Source organism: Gallus gallus, chromosome 1 (genome assembly GCF_016699485.2).
Source record: "Gallus gallus isolate bGalGal1 chromosome 1, bGalGal1.mat.broiler.GRCg7b, whole genome shotgun sequence".
NCBI classification, from domain to species: Eukaryota; Metazoa; Chordata; class Aves; order Galliformes; family Phasianidae; genus Gallus; species Gallus gallus.
In genome coordinates, this window is record NC_052532.1 from 46,957,311 (window position 1) to 46,969,927 (window position 12,617).

A 12,617-nucleotide genomic window follows, 5' to 3' on the forward strand; every position below is an offset into this window, starting at 1 on the left:
GAGACAATTCTCAGAGAATTCAGATGGAGAACGTTATGCAAAATCTTTTGCTTATTACTATTTAAACTTTAAGTTTAATAATTATTGATTTTAGCACTATTTTTTCTTTTGATCTGCTGATTAAGAAACCTCATTCTGTTTAACACATAATACTGGAAGCCCATCAGTTTCTATGAAGAGCAAACCTGGCATGGGAAGTTTCTGAATTCTGAGTTCTGAAAGGAGATCTCCATCAGAAGGGCTGTTGAAACAGATATCAATCCTACTGAGGTGTGTTGCAAAGGGATGCAAGCAAGGAAACACAGAACAGCCCAATAAGCAAAATGCTGAGAACAACTGAAATGTATGCAGCAATTTCACACTCTGAATTTGATGCCAACAGACAAATTGTCATCAAGTCACTTAGCAGGTTACATGAACATGCACTGGAGTACTGTGAGGCACCAGGAGAGTCTGCAACGTTTTCCCTTTCTCTGCCCCGAAGCCTGGAATACAGGGTGTTCCATTTAAACATCAGGAAGCACTTTACTGTGCAAGAGAAGGAGCACCGGAACAGGTTGCCCAGAAAATCTGTGTAGTTTTCTTCCGTGAAGATCTTTAAAAGACATCTGAACATGTGCCTTGGTAGCCTGTTCTAGGTAGCCATGCCTGGGTTTAGATGAGGTGGACCCAGAGGTGCCTTCCTGCCTCAGCCATTCTGTGATTCCGTGATTTGGCTGCCTGTGTTGAACGCCAAATCAGGTATAGGGCACCTGAGTAACCATGGGTCATACCCACACAGAGTGCAGTAAGAAGTTTTGATGGGGCTACTTCACCTTCTGCAGGAGCTGAAATTGAACTCAGGCCCATGACCTTGGCCATCACCTGAGCTATGCTGTAGGTACATCTGTACCTAACCAGTACCTTACTGATCCTTCCCACTGACTCATCCTCTGAAATCAACCTCAGACTGTCCTTGTGTCTGTGGATTTTCCTTAGGCTGTGGATGTTCCCAGTTGCTGAGACCATTCCTGCCTTACTCTCCTTGGATAAGTGCTTTGTCCTTCTTGGCAACAGCATGGCCCAATGTCCCCAGCATCCCTCTAGCCTCTGAGAGGGTGTCACCTGTTGTGGTGTGGAGAGCCTGCCTCCTGCTCCCTGACACCAGTGACAGAAAACTAATCTCAGAACTAGGATATTTGCCGTCAGTTTCAGCCAAAAAGCAATAATTTGTTTTGTCACAAACAAAGAACCAATCTCTTTTCTAAACAGATTTTCTAAAATGTGTCCGATACATGAAAACTAATAAACTTCCACTATTGGTTCCCTTGTATGGCAAGTTTTGTTATGTCTGTTAATAACATCATCTAACTTATTAACTGTCATTCTCAGCTGGCTGAATTTCTTCCTTTCAAATATTCTTTGACAGATTGGCTACCTAGACATGACAGTATCACTAACAGTACCTGCTTTCATATAAAATGTTATGGAGCTTTTAAATAAAAATAGAAACAGTTTGAAATACAGCTGTTCAGAAACACTGCCAATTGATTACAGCTGAACTTCAGCTGCCTTGTATCCATGTTCTCATTAATAGGTAATAGCTCTTGAACTGCATGTACCTTTTTTTCTATATTACACCATAATCTTAGTCTCCTCTCACAGATCATTTGTACCTTGTAGAATACCTCACTGATGCTAACTGCTGATTGTTTCTGTTTGCTTTGTTCACTACTGCTTGTTTGTTTTTGATAGAAAAAGACTTCCCATTTTACTGACCATATTTTCAATCATTTCATACCAGAACCAACAGATGTACCAGTGGTGTCAAACATCTAACCACGTATGTCCACACTGTTTGACTCATATAAAATTTCTAAGATTTAAGTCTTGACTGTTGTAAATACAGCCTTTCAATGATCAACTGCTCGTAAATAGAAGCGGTTGTTCCTCCATAGACGGTGCTTCCAGTTCATTAGGTTACTCTATTTAAAGAGCAGTATTGTTGCTAGCTGTTTCATTGCAGATGGTTTTAGCATGCTGACTACTAAAAAATCTAAGGATGAAGCCCATAGGATTTAGGAGTGATAGAGAGAAAAAAATGTTAAAGAAAATATGATATAAGCTAAGCACAGAGGAAGACACAAAACTCAGGAGATTTCTCTTCTTGGTCTCACTGATCTTTCACAAGCATGGCTTCCTTTGAAATGAATAGAAAGCAGAAGCCAGAAAGAGCACTTTCTCATAACCAGATGTTAATATCAAATAGCATCCTATTGGGTTGAGTCTCTTTACAAGAGACTGCATGTATACCAGTTTTTTTTAGAAGCATATCACTACTATACCTATCCTGTGTTTTACATTAGAATAGATGGTCCCTTATTTGACTTTTTGTCTCTTAAAGGTGTCCAAGTAAATACGAGTGGAGCTTTACAGTAATCATATATGCACTGGTGAATTCAATAAAATGGACTATTTCTAGTTTTTTGTGTTCACCTCAGACAGATGGGGAACTAACGCTATTTTCTCTACAGGTTATATCATTATCTGGTGAATCTCATCACTGCATTAAAATCAAGCTTTTTATCCCCTGCATAAGGAGAAAGAGATGACTTGACTTTCACAGCTTTTTAAATGACAGCAGCGATTACAGTGAATTCACACACTTGTGCTGGTTTGCAAGAAAGATCTTTTTAGCAGGCATATAATGGTTTCTTCTAAAATGCTGGCCTTTCTGAGACATTTAATCATCTCTCTCAGGGATGTATACGAAACTATCAATTACCAATCTGATTAATTCTGGACTGTTGTAAGGGGGGAAGGCTGAGGGGGAATCAGGACAGGAACAGAGAGACAGTTCTCAAGCAGACCAGCAGAACTTCCTACAGATCTGAAAAGATTTTTTAATTGCTGCTGCTGCTGAGAAAGTCACTGAGTGCAAACAAGGACCTGCCTGCAAAAGTATAGTGGGTAAGGAAGAGCAGTATGCAAAATTTTTGTGCTTCTTTTTTACCTTGTCATATATTAAAAAAAAACAACTACTACTACCTGAGACTTCCAGAAAGCAGTATCTTCTTTCTCAGACAGAAGTATGTGCAGAAAGTCTAGGACATTCAGGATGCCATTATAGAAAATAACACTTTCTCTCCTATAGCATATTAGTGTGCCTCAGGGTAGAGAGTAGGCAATATGGAGTTAACCACAAATAACAATATAAAAAAGCATGAGTAGAAATAAGACTTGCTCAATGGGTAATGGTGACAGGAACAGTGACAGCTACTGTAATTTACATGAAACAAATAAACGATTTCATGTCCCATCAGGAGTAGCTCACTAACAGAAGAAAAAAAGGAGAACATTAATGGGACTACTTTCATCAGACAGCTTTGAAGCACATGAATTGAGACACCAGTCTGAGATAAACACCCTGAACTATAGTATGGATGTTTCTAACAACTGCTCTGTTCCACAGATCCATTCCTTTGTGTTTCAGAGTTGAAAAACTTCTGTGTTATGCTGAATCTAACACTTTTTTTTTTTTTTTTCTGTCCTTATGGCCTTAGAAGCAGTGTAACGAGCAGGTGAGTGACATCCTTCCAAGCCTGGTAAGTAACTTTGAGAGGTGTTAGAAGGAAGAAAAACAGCAGGATAGAAAGCACGTCCCTTGACACCTGTTCTACATCTTCAATTCCAGCAGACCATAACTAAACCAAGAAGTCATAGCTAGAAAGGGACATAGATGTTATGATATCCACTTTGTAGCATCTCCTCCTTTGGTCACTGTCATTAAGAATGGAAGTGCTGGTGATCTATCTGTTAGCTGTGCTGAATGAGAGAGAATTAAACACCAAGATTCAAAATAGCTTGCTAAGCTCTGCAACATCTAAACCGATAGATAGCAATAGCAAATATATGATTTGGTCCCTCTCTGCTATATACACAGCATAGTTAATGGGCACAGGCAAAGTAGTTCTGTGTTCCTAAACGCCAGATTTACTGTGCTTACACAAAATGGGTGTTACATATGAGTAATAGATCTAGCACTTTTTAGAAGCACAGCTTTACTGCTCATATAACACTATTTACAGAGAGCATGTGCTCAATACCCCACTCATGTCCTACTTTTTGTCTGCTTCTGCAAAGCACCCAGGAAACAGGCTTGCTGCCTGCATGCCACTGCTACAAAATTCCCAGACGTGAAACCTCTCTGTGCAGGAAGGAACAAGCTGCATACTATAAGAATAGCTTTGAAGCCAGGAAAAAGCTTTAAGCTAGCAACATTCTTCCATCTGTCAAATGAGAGAATGTGTTCCCATTATAGGCTGGGAGAGGGAGCTTTATATTGAGCAACCCACATGAAAAAATTCCTTTTTCTCATCTAGGTCCTCAGATGAGCTAGGATAATTATTTTCAAAAATATTGCAACCACTTAGGAATCCATTGAGAATTCACTTGTACATAGACTCTGGATGCCAAGATAACTGAAAATAACACAATGTGACTTCTATTGTTTTCTTAGTTGATTAAGCGTATCTTGCACACAAGTACTCCCTCAGTATTAGGTTTTTTTCTGAAGTCCTTGTACTTGCAAGTTTAGTACACTTTCAGGCATGGTCTCTGGCTCTCTACACATCTGAACTTCCTTTTAATAAAACATACACAATCCATCTCCAAAGATTTATTGATTTCATTCTGTTAACACACATAAAAAAATCTGAATGCAATATCAAACTCTGCTAAGACATTTGCTCTAAAACTGGTGTCATGCATAAAATATTTCCGTTTTAAGAATTAGCTTTACAAATTATATTTCTACTGGCACGTCTTAACCTTATCTAATAATAATAAACCATAAAGCACTCTAGTTAATATTAATGTGAAACTTGAATAACTGAAACTACATTAGTGTAAGATGAGAATGTGGGCTGCTATCTCTAATCTAACAAAAAGGATATAATGACAAGCAAAAAAAGATTCCAACTCTCCTTATCTTTTACAAACATATTATCTTACTCTCTTATGAAATGTTTTCCTCAAATACGGAAATATTAAGGAAAAATATTCTATTTTGAGAAATCTGGTTCAAACGCCTTTTTGTAATGGTTAAACACAGTATAAGAAAATACAACAATAAATTGATCTATATTTGGATAGATACGTGGGTTTTTTTTTTCCTATTTAAAACTACTTCAGGCCCTAGTGTGGCCCTAAAGAAGTGTAGACCTGTAAATGTTTTTCCAAATCACTTAAGTTCTATCCCAAAACCCAAGTTGAGAAGCATCCAAAGTTAGGAAGGATTAATAGTAAAACTAACAACACAATCACTAGTAATATTGCTAACTACTAAAAGGCAAGGAATCATCAAGTTCTAAATTAGATGAGGACCAGAAAAGAGGCACCTTTTCAAAACAAACAAACTTTAAGAATGTATTCTCTAATCATATCAGTAATTAGGGATTGAAATCTTAAAATATTTAGAAGCTATGCACTATTTTGAATGCGTGATGATAGGATTGAACTTTACAACAGAGTAATGCATATATAGAAGCCATTTCGTGGTTTTCTGCAGTATATGCATGTTTGGTAGTTTTTTAGAAAGCTATGGTAAATACAGCAAGGATGAGTTATACAAGAAAAAAATTGTGAGCCCCACAACTATTCCAACAACTCTGCCTTCAAACAAATTCGGTTTGAATAGAAAAGTATGTGTCTTTACAATGTAAACTCTCTTGAGTTGCTGACTTCATTTAAGTGAAGAAATATGATGCACAGCTTCAGCTTTCAACTGCTTTTGTTTTGGTGAAACATTCCTGCATCAAAGATGCATAAACTTGGTCCTTGAGGACTGTTTTTTCTGTTTCAACAGGGAAGCTTCTAAAGACCACCCCACTGTTATTCAGCCCATGTTTTCAAGCCTTCCTGTGTAACTTAGTTATCTTTAATTCAGAAGACGCTAATTATTTCAACTAACTGCATAACCATCTTGTTCACAATAGGTTTTAAGGGGGCCTCTAGATCTTCATTCTATCATCTCTTCTTATATGAAGCATATTTTAAGAAGACCTTAATTGGAGTTATGTGACAAAATGTGGCTCTCAGCATTAGCATACTGTTGAAAAGCTGACATTAAGAAAACCTCAAGCCAATCAACTTTGGAGTGGAGGCTTGCATCAATGGACACTTTGCAGAGGCAAAACTGAAACAAAATGGTGGAAAAACTGTAAGAAGTGGCCCCTGCCTCCCGAGTGGGAAAAGTGGAGTCAGTGATGAGAAGCAGCTCTAACACAATGTAGGCAGAGCTGGGAGGGAAGGCATGCAACCCTTGCTCATACAAAGGATGTTCCCAGGGAGCACTGCGAACAGGATGTGCAGACAGATGGGCATGGCAGTTTGTCCTGCAGTTGGCACAGGCAGGGCAAGCAGGGAGGGTGTTAGGCAGCCTGCTCCTTTCAGAAGGGTGAGGCACCCTATTGAAACTACGATGGTGACCACAACTCTTGACAGAGGGCCCACAGTCTTTCTGGGATGACACATTTACACAGGTGGACCTCCCAGGGAGCAAAAGAGCTGCCCAGACCTCTGGCTGTGGGAAGTTTCAGAATCTGGAAGTCATCCAACTGAGGTAAGTGAGGGTGTTTTGTGTGCAAGCACACCCAGCTTGATCACCTTTTTGAGTGGCTAACCAGGCTGTGAGAGGAAGTTGCCAGGCTGATAAATATCCAGCAGCTGGAGAGAGAAATTGATGCCTGGCATTATGCAGTGGCACAAGCAGCCCAATAGCTCTGTCTTAAGCCCCATCAAGGAGAATAAGAATAAGAAGGCTTCCAACCTAACAGAGGACAAACTCATGCAGGATGAAGGAGGTAAGAACCTTGTCTCTGCTCGGGACAGAAGGACAAGCCCATACCCTCTTCCCCCCAAAGTCTCCCTAGCCAATAGATATGAAGCTATGGGGTGGAAGGAGAAGAAGGTATGGACAGTGGTTTGGAACAAGAAAGGGGCAACCATGTTAAGAAGATCCAACCAAGAACCAGAGTCACAACCAGTGCCACTAAAAAAAAGGTGAAGGGTCTTAGTAATTGAATAATCTGTGTTGAGGGACACTGAGGCACTCATTTGTCACACAGATAACTTCTCTAGAAAGGTTTACTGCCTGCCAGAGGCCTGCATTTGAGATATAAGGAAAAAGATAGCAGGTATGATAAAGCCAGAAGACTACTATCCACTCCTGGTCTTTCAAACTGGGTGTCATAAAGCTGTGACTAGGAAATAAAGAAATATATAAATGTCGCTTGGGAACATGCTGAAAGAAATGGAAGTGCAGGTAGAGTTTTCCTCAGTCCTCCTGGCTGGAGACTGAGGTGTAGGCAGAAGGAAGATAACAGACAAATTAAATGAATGGCTGCATGGATGGTGTCACACCCAGGGCTTTGGCTTCTATGGTCTAGGACACACCTTTGATAAACTAGGAAGGCTGACTTGGGGTGGGACACAACTGACCAGGAGGAGCAAGAATATGCTAGGCAGTAAGCTGTCGGGGTTCATCACCAGGGCTTTAACTAGATTTAATGGGGGAAGAGGATGTACTGCTGAGGAAAACAAAGATTCAGAGAACACTGTCAAAGAATCAATGGGGGAAAATCTCAACTTCATCCCAGAGTTATCAGAGAGAGCTTCTTCAAGAAGGTAATGCAGCCAAAAGCCAGCTGAAGTGCCTTTATACCAATGCACACAGCATGGGAAGTAAGCAGGAGGAAGTGGAAACTGTGGTGCAATTGGAGAACTATCATCTTACTGCTGTCACGGAAACATGGTAGGATGACTCATAGAACTGGAATACCATGATTGATGGCTATAAGTTTTTTAGAAGGGATAGGCAAGGTGGGAGGTGTGTGGGAGTTGCCCTCTATGTTAAGAAATGGATAGACTGAGAAGAGCTGCCTCTGAGAAGTAGTCGTGAACAGGTAGAGAGCTTGTGGATTAAAATTAGGGACTGGACCAATAAAGGGCATCTGGTGATCAGGGTCTACTACAGGCCATCTGATCAAGGGGAGCCTGTTGATGACGCCTTCATGCTTCAGCTGCAAGAAGTGTTGTTCTTGAAGGCTCTTATCCTGATGGGGGTATTCAACCACCCAGATATCTGCTGGGAGAACAACACAGCAAACTGCAAGCAATCCACGAGACTCCTGGAGTCCATTGATGACAACCTTCTGGTTCAGAATTGGACAGGTATTGTACTGAGGTCTACTGGAGGTGAAGTGTTGTTGGACCTGGTGCTCACCAATGCAGAAGGCATTGTAAAAGAAGTTATGACTGGAGTCAGCGTGGGCTGCAGCAACCATGCCTATGTCAAGTTCATGATCTTGAGGAACACGAGCCTGGCAAAAAGTGGAGTCAGGACCCTGACCTCAGGAGAGTGAAGTTCAGGCTGTTAAAGGAATTGCTGGATGAGTTCCCCTGGGAAATCGTCCTTGGGGACAAAGGAACAGAACAGAGCTGGCAGCACTTTAAGGATGCCTTTCTTAAGGCAGAATAGCTCTCCATCCCCCAGAATAAGAAATCAGGCAGAAGAGGCAGGAAACCAGTGCGGCTGAGCAAGGACCCACTGGCCAGGCTCAGGGGAAAAAAAGTAAAAGCAGCAGAAGCAGGGATGGATGGCCTAGAAAGAATATAGGGATGCTGTCCAGATGTGCAGGGATGGGATCAGAAAAGCCAAGGCACAGATGGAATTGAAACTGGCAAGGGATGTGATAAACTACGAGAAGGGTTTCTTTATATACATTGGTCAGAAGAGACAGGCAAAGGAGAGTGTGCCCCCTCTCATAAATGAAAAGGGAGAGCTGACTTCCTCAGACATGGAGAAGGCTGAGGTACTTAACAAGTTCTTTGCCTTGGTCTTCATGGTCAGTCAGGCTTCTCAACGCCTCTCATGTCCCTGAACTTCTAAGCAGGGGCCAGAGGAGCAAAATCTCTCGCAGTGTAAGAGTGGAGCAAGTCCAAGACCACCTCATGAAGCTGAATGTGTACAAGTCTATGGGGTCAGACAACATGCATCCCAGAGCTCTGAAGGAATGGGCTGATGTGGCTTCCAAGCTGCTCTCCATCATATTTGAAAAATCATGGCTTTCAGGTGAAGTCCCTCGTCACTGGAAAACACTGCTTCCATATTCAAGAAAGAGAGAAAGGAAGATCCGGGAAACTACAGGTCAATGAGCCTCACTTCTGTGCATGGGATGATCATAGAGCAGATCCTCCTGGTAGAGATGTTAAGGCACATGCAAGATGAGGAGGTGATCTGAGACAGCCAGCATGGCTTTACCAAGGGTAGATCATGGCTGACCAATCGGGTGGCCTTCTATAATGGAGTGATGGGACTGGTAGACAAAAGAAGGGCAACTGATGTTGTCTACCTGGACTTATGCTCATTGATGTGGTCCCACACCACATCCTTATCTCTAAATTGGAGAGATATAGATTTTAAGTGGACTATTACACGGATAAATAATTGGTTGGATGGTTGTAGCCAGAGGGTTGTTTCCAATAGCTCTAAGTCCAAGTGGAGGCTGGTCAGAAGTGGTGTCCCCCAGGGGTCTGTCTTGGGACCGATGCCCTTCAACATCTTTATTAATGACATAGACAGTGGGAGGGAGAGTACCCTCAGCAAGTTTACTTATGACTCTAAGCTGTGGTGCAGCTGACACAATGGAAGGATGCCATCCAGAGGGACCTGGACCCACTTGAAAAGTGAGTGTATGAAGTTTAACAAGGCCAACTGCAAGGTGTTGCAATTGAATTGAGGCTATCTCAGATACAATTACAGACTGGGAGAATTCATTGAGAGCAGCCCTGTGGAGAAAGACTTGGGGCTCCTGATGGACAAAAAGCTGGACATGAGCCAGTAGTGTGCTCTTGCAGACTGAAAGGCCAACAGTATCCTGCGCTGCATCAAGAGGGGTGGCCAGCTGGCAAAGGGAGGGGACTGTTCCCCTCTACTCTGCCTTCATGAGGCCCCATCTAGAGTACTGTGTCCAAGCCTGAGGCCCCCAGCACAAGAGGGATGTGGAGCTGTTGGAGCAGGTCTGGAGGAGGGCCATGAACATGATCAAAGAGCTGGAGCCCTCCAGTGAAGATAAGTTGAGGGAATCGGGGTTGTTTAGCTTGGAGAAGAGAAGATGGTTCCAGGGAGACCTCACTGCGATCTCCCAGTACCTGAAGGGGAGCTTACAAGCATGAGGAGGATCTACTTTTCACATGGTCTGATCATGACAGGACAAGGGGAAACGACTTTAGACTAAAAGAGTGGAGATTTAGATTAGATGTTAGGAAGAAATTCTTCACTCAGAGGGTAGTGAGGTGGTGGAACAGGCCGCCCAGAGAATCTGCGGATGCCCCATCTTGGGAGGCATTCAAGGCCAGGTTGGATAGGATCCTGGCCAGTCTGATCTAGTGGTTGGCAATCCTGATCATGGAAGGGGAGTTGGAACTGGATGATCTTTAAGGCTCCCTCCAACCTAAGCCATTCTATGATTCTATGATAATTATAAATATTTTCATAAACACCAGTAGATAGCACTAAAAACATGAAATATTAAAAAATTGTTCATTAATTCTGAACAATTTAAATGAATAAAAAAGAGTTGGTGTCTTCATGAAATATGAAAAACAAAAAAAATACTTCAACTAAGAGCAGGGATTAAAATTGCAAAGATTTTTTTTTGAATGACAGCATTGTTGAAGAATTCATAAATTCACATTTAAACGGTAAATATCTGTTGTAATTCATCAAACACTACTTTTATACAGACTAATACTCACACCATTTATCTCACTTGTCTAATATGGTATATGGAATATTACTGTCTTTAATCATGTTTGTTGTTTCAGTGCACAGACTCAAATTGTAGGATACAAAGATTGTCTAGCACATCCATCAGTGGAAACAATTCACAACTTTACATATTTCCCATACAAAATAAATCCTTGTTCTCTTTTATGGGCAATCCATAAAAACTTTTATAACAAAATATAATGAATCAAAAATCCTCTTTTGGCAGAATCAGACTCATGATCCAAACTGAAAAATCCTTTAATGGCTCTTCTCACTTTTTGGCATTGTCAAACTGCTAACAGTTTAATCTCTACCTTGATCATTCCACACATGCTGCTCTCAAACTCCAGAGTAATCCAAGCACTTTACACCAGATGTTATTCCTGCCTCAGTATCTTTCATGGCAGACCTCTGAGAATTAGTGGTGTCTCTGGCTTCTCATTCATTCTCCTTACACAGCTTTTCAAAATCACTAAATTTTCATGCTTAGCCCAGTGTCTCTTTCATTTACCTATTCAAGTTTCGGTGTTTAGGAACATTAGCAGAAGCCTGCACTGATATCATTCTGTTGTGCAAAATATAAGAACCATGCCTTTATACCACTGATTTTAAAATCTGTAGCTTAAATCAGCTAGCACTAAAAAATGATGGGAAAATGACTGCATGTTATTATGTCCACAGCTGAGAAGCAAAAATACAAAGCAGCGAAACAAATATGGAGCCTGCAGGAAGTCTCCAAATCATACACGAAAGGCAAGTATTAGGAAAAACATGTTTCATCCAAAGGTATGACAAATACTTATATAATTTTTTCTTCAAAGGGAAAAGTACTTTCAGGTCAAACGAGTATTCATTGACAGCCTTGTTTACATATGTGTAATGACAGGGTGTATAAACAGACTGAAAAACTAGAAGTAATTAAAATAAATTCTAAGCAGCTGTAATTTGAAATTACAGATTTTACACTCCTTTGCTTTGTTTGTTAATTATGTCCATGCAAAGTGGGTTCAATGTAATTATATTACTTTATTATACTTTTGCACATACAACAAATGGTAACAAGACCAGTAGGGACTTCTGTTTACTCCCATTCAAAATAAGTGCTTTAAAAAATGTGAAAGCTGTAGGTGTTAGATTTCTAACTTGCATAATAACAGAAACTATACCTTTGGGAGAAGCTGGATTGCTTGGAGTATTCTCTGTCTATGTCCAGAGTTAAGTATTCCTATTTCCAAGAGATCTTGGTCCTCCATCACGTTGCTTCCCTAAAATGAGAGGAAAAAGGGTAGAAATAAAATGAAAAAAGATCAGATGACTTCAACAGCTTGAAACAAGCCCCTTCTGCTGCGTTTAGAAGAGAACACTTTGCTTAAGTTATTGTATTGGCCAAGATTAACAAATGACTGATGGTGGCACTCGTTGTCACGTTGGCAAAACATGGGGGAGGGCACTTGAACTCATGGACAATTGCTATACTGCTGGCACCCATATCAATAGAGAAACTGTAACTCCCAATAAAGCCAAAAATCAGATATGAACATTCTTTCATTTGATTGGAACCAAGGACATGGCCATAGAAATATTCCAAAACTGTTTATTTTTTTCATTCTCCTACATCACCCAGTCATGTTCATTTTAATTCAGTCTTGAAAATACTAAACACATATTAAGAAAAGCAGAATGGATGAGAATAAAACTCTTTAGCTACTTATCAGTTAAATGCTGAAGAAACCTAAGAGAGAGAGTGTTATTCACAAACCCCATATGGCTCCCTCCCCCTGAATTTAGCTGTATGGATGCAGCCCAA

The 12,617-nt window shown here is 40.7% G+C and overlaps 1 protein-coding gene across 10 annotated transcripts in view; it reads right to left on the reverse strand.

Moving 5' to 3' along the window:
• The window catches only part of ANKS1B (ankyrin repeat and sterile alpha motif domain containing 1B), a 412,583-nt gene that overhangs the window by 155,752 nt on the left and 244,214 nt on the right, over nucleotides 1–12,617 (reverse strand). For all 10 annotated transcript variants that reach the window (XM_040696043.2, XM_025148302.3, XM_015284725.4 and 7 more), the window contains one exon: nucleotides 11,977–12,075. In XM_040696043.2, the coding sequence (XP_040551977.1) occupies nucleotides 11,977–12,075 (99 nt within the window). The remainder of the gene's footprint in view (nucleotides 1–11,976; nucleotides 12,076–12,617) is intronic.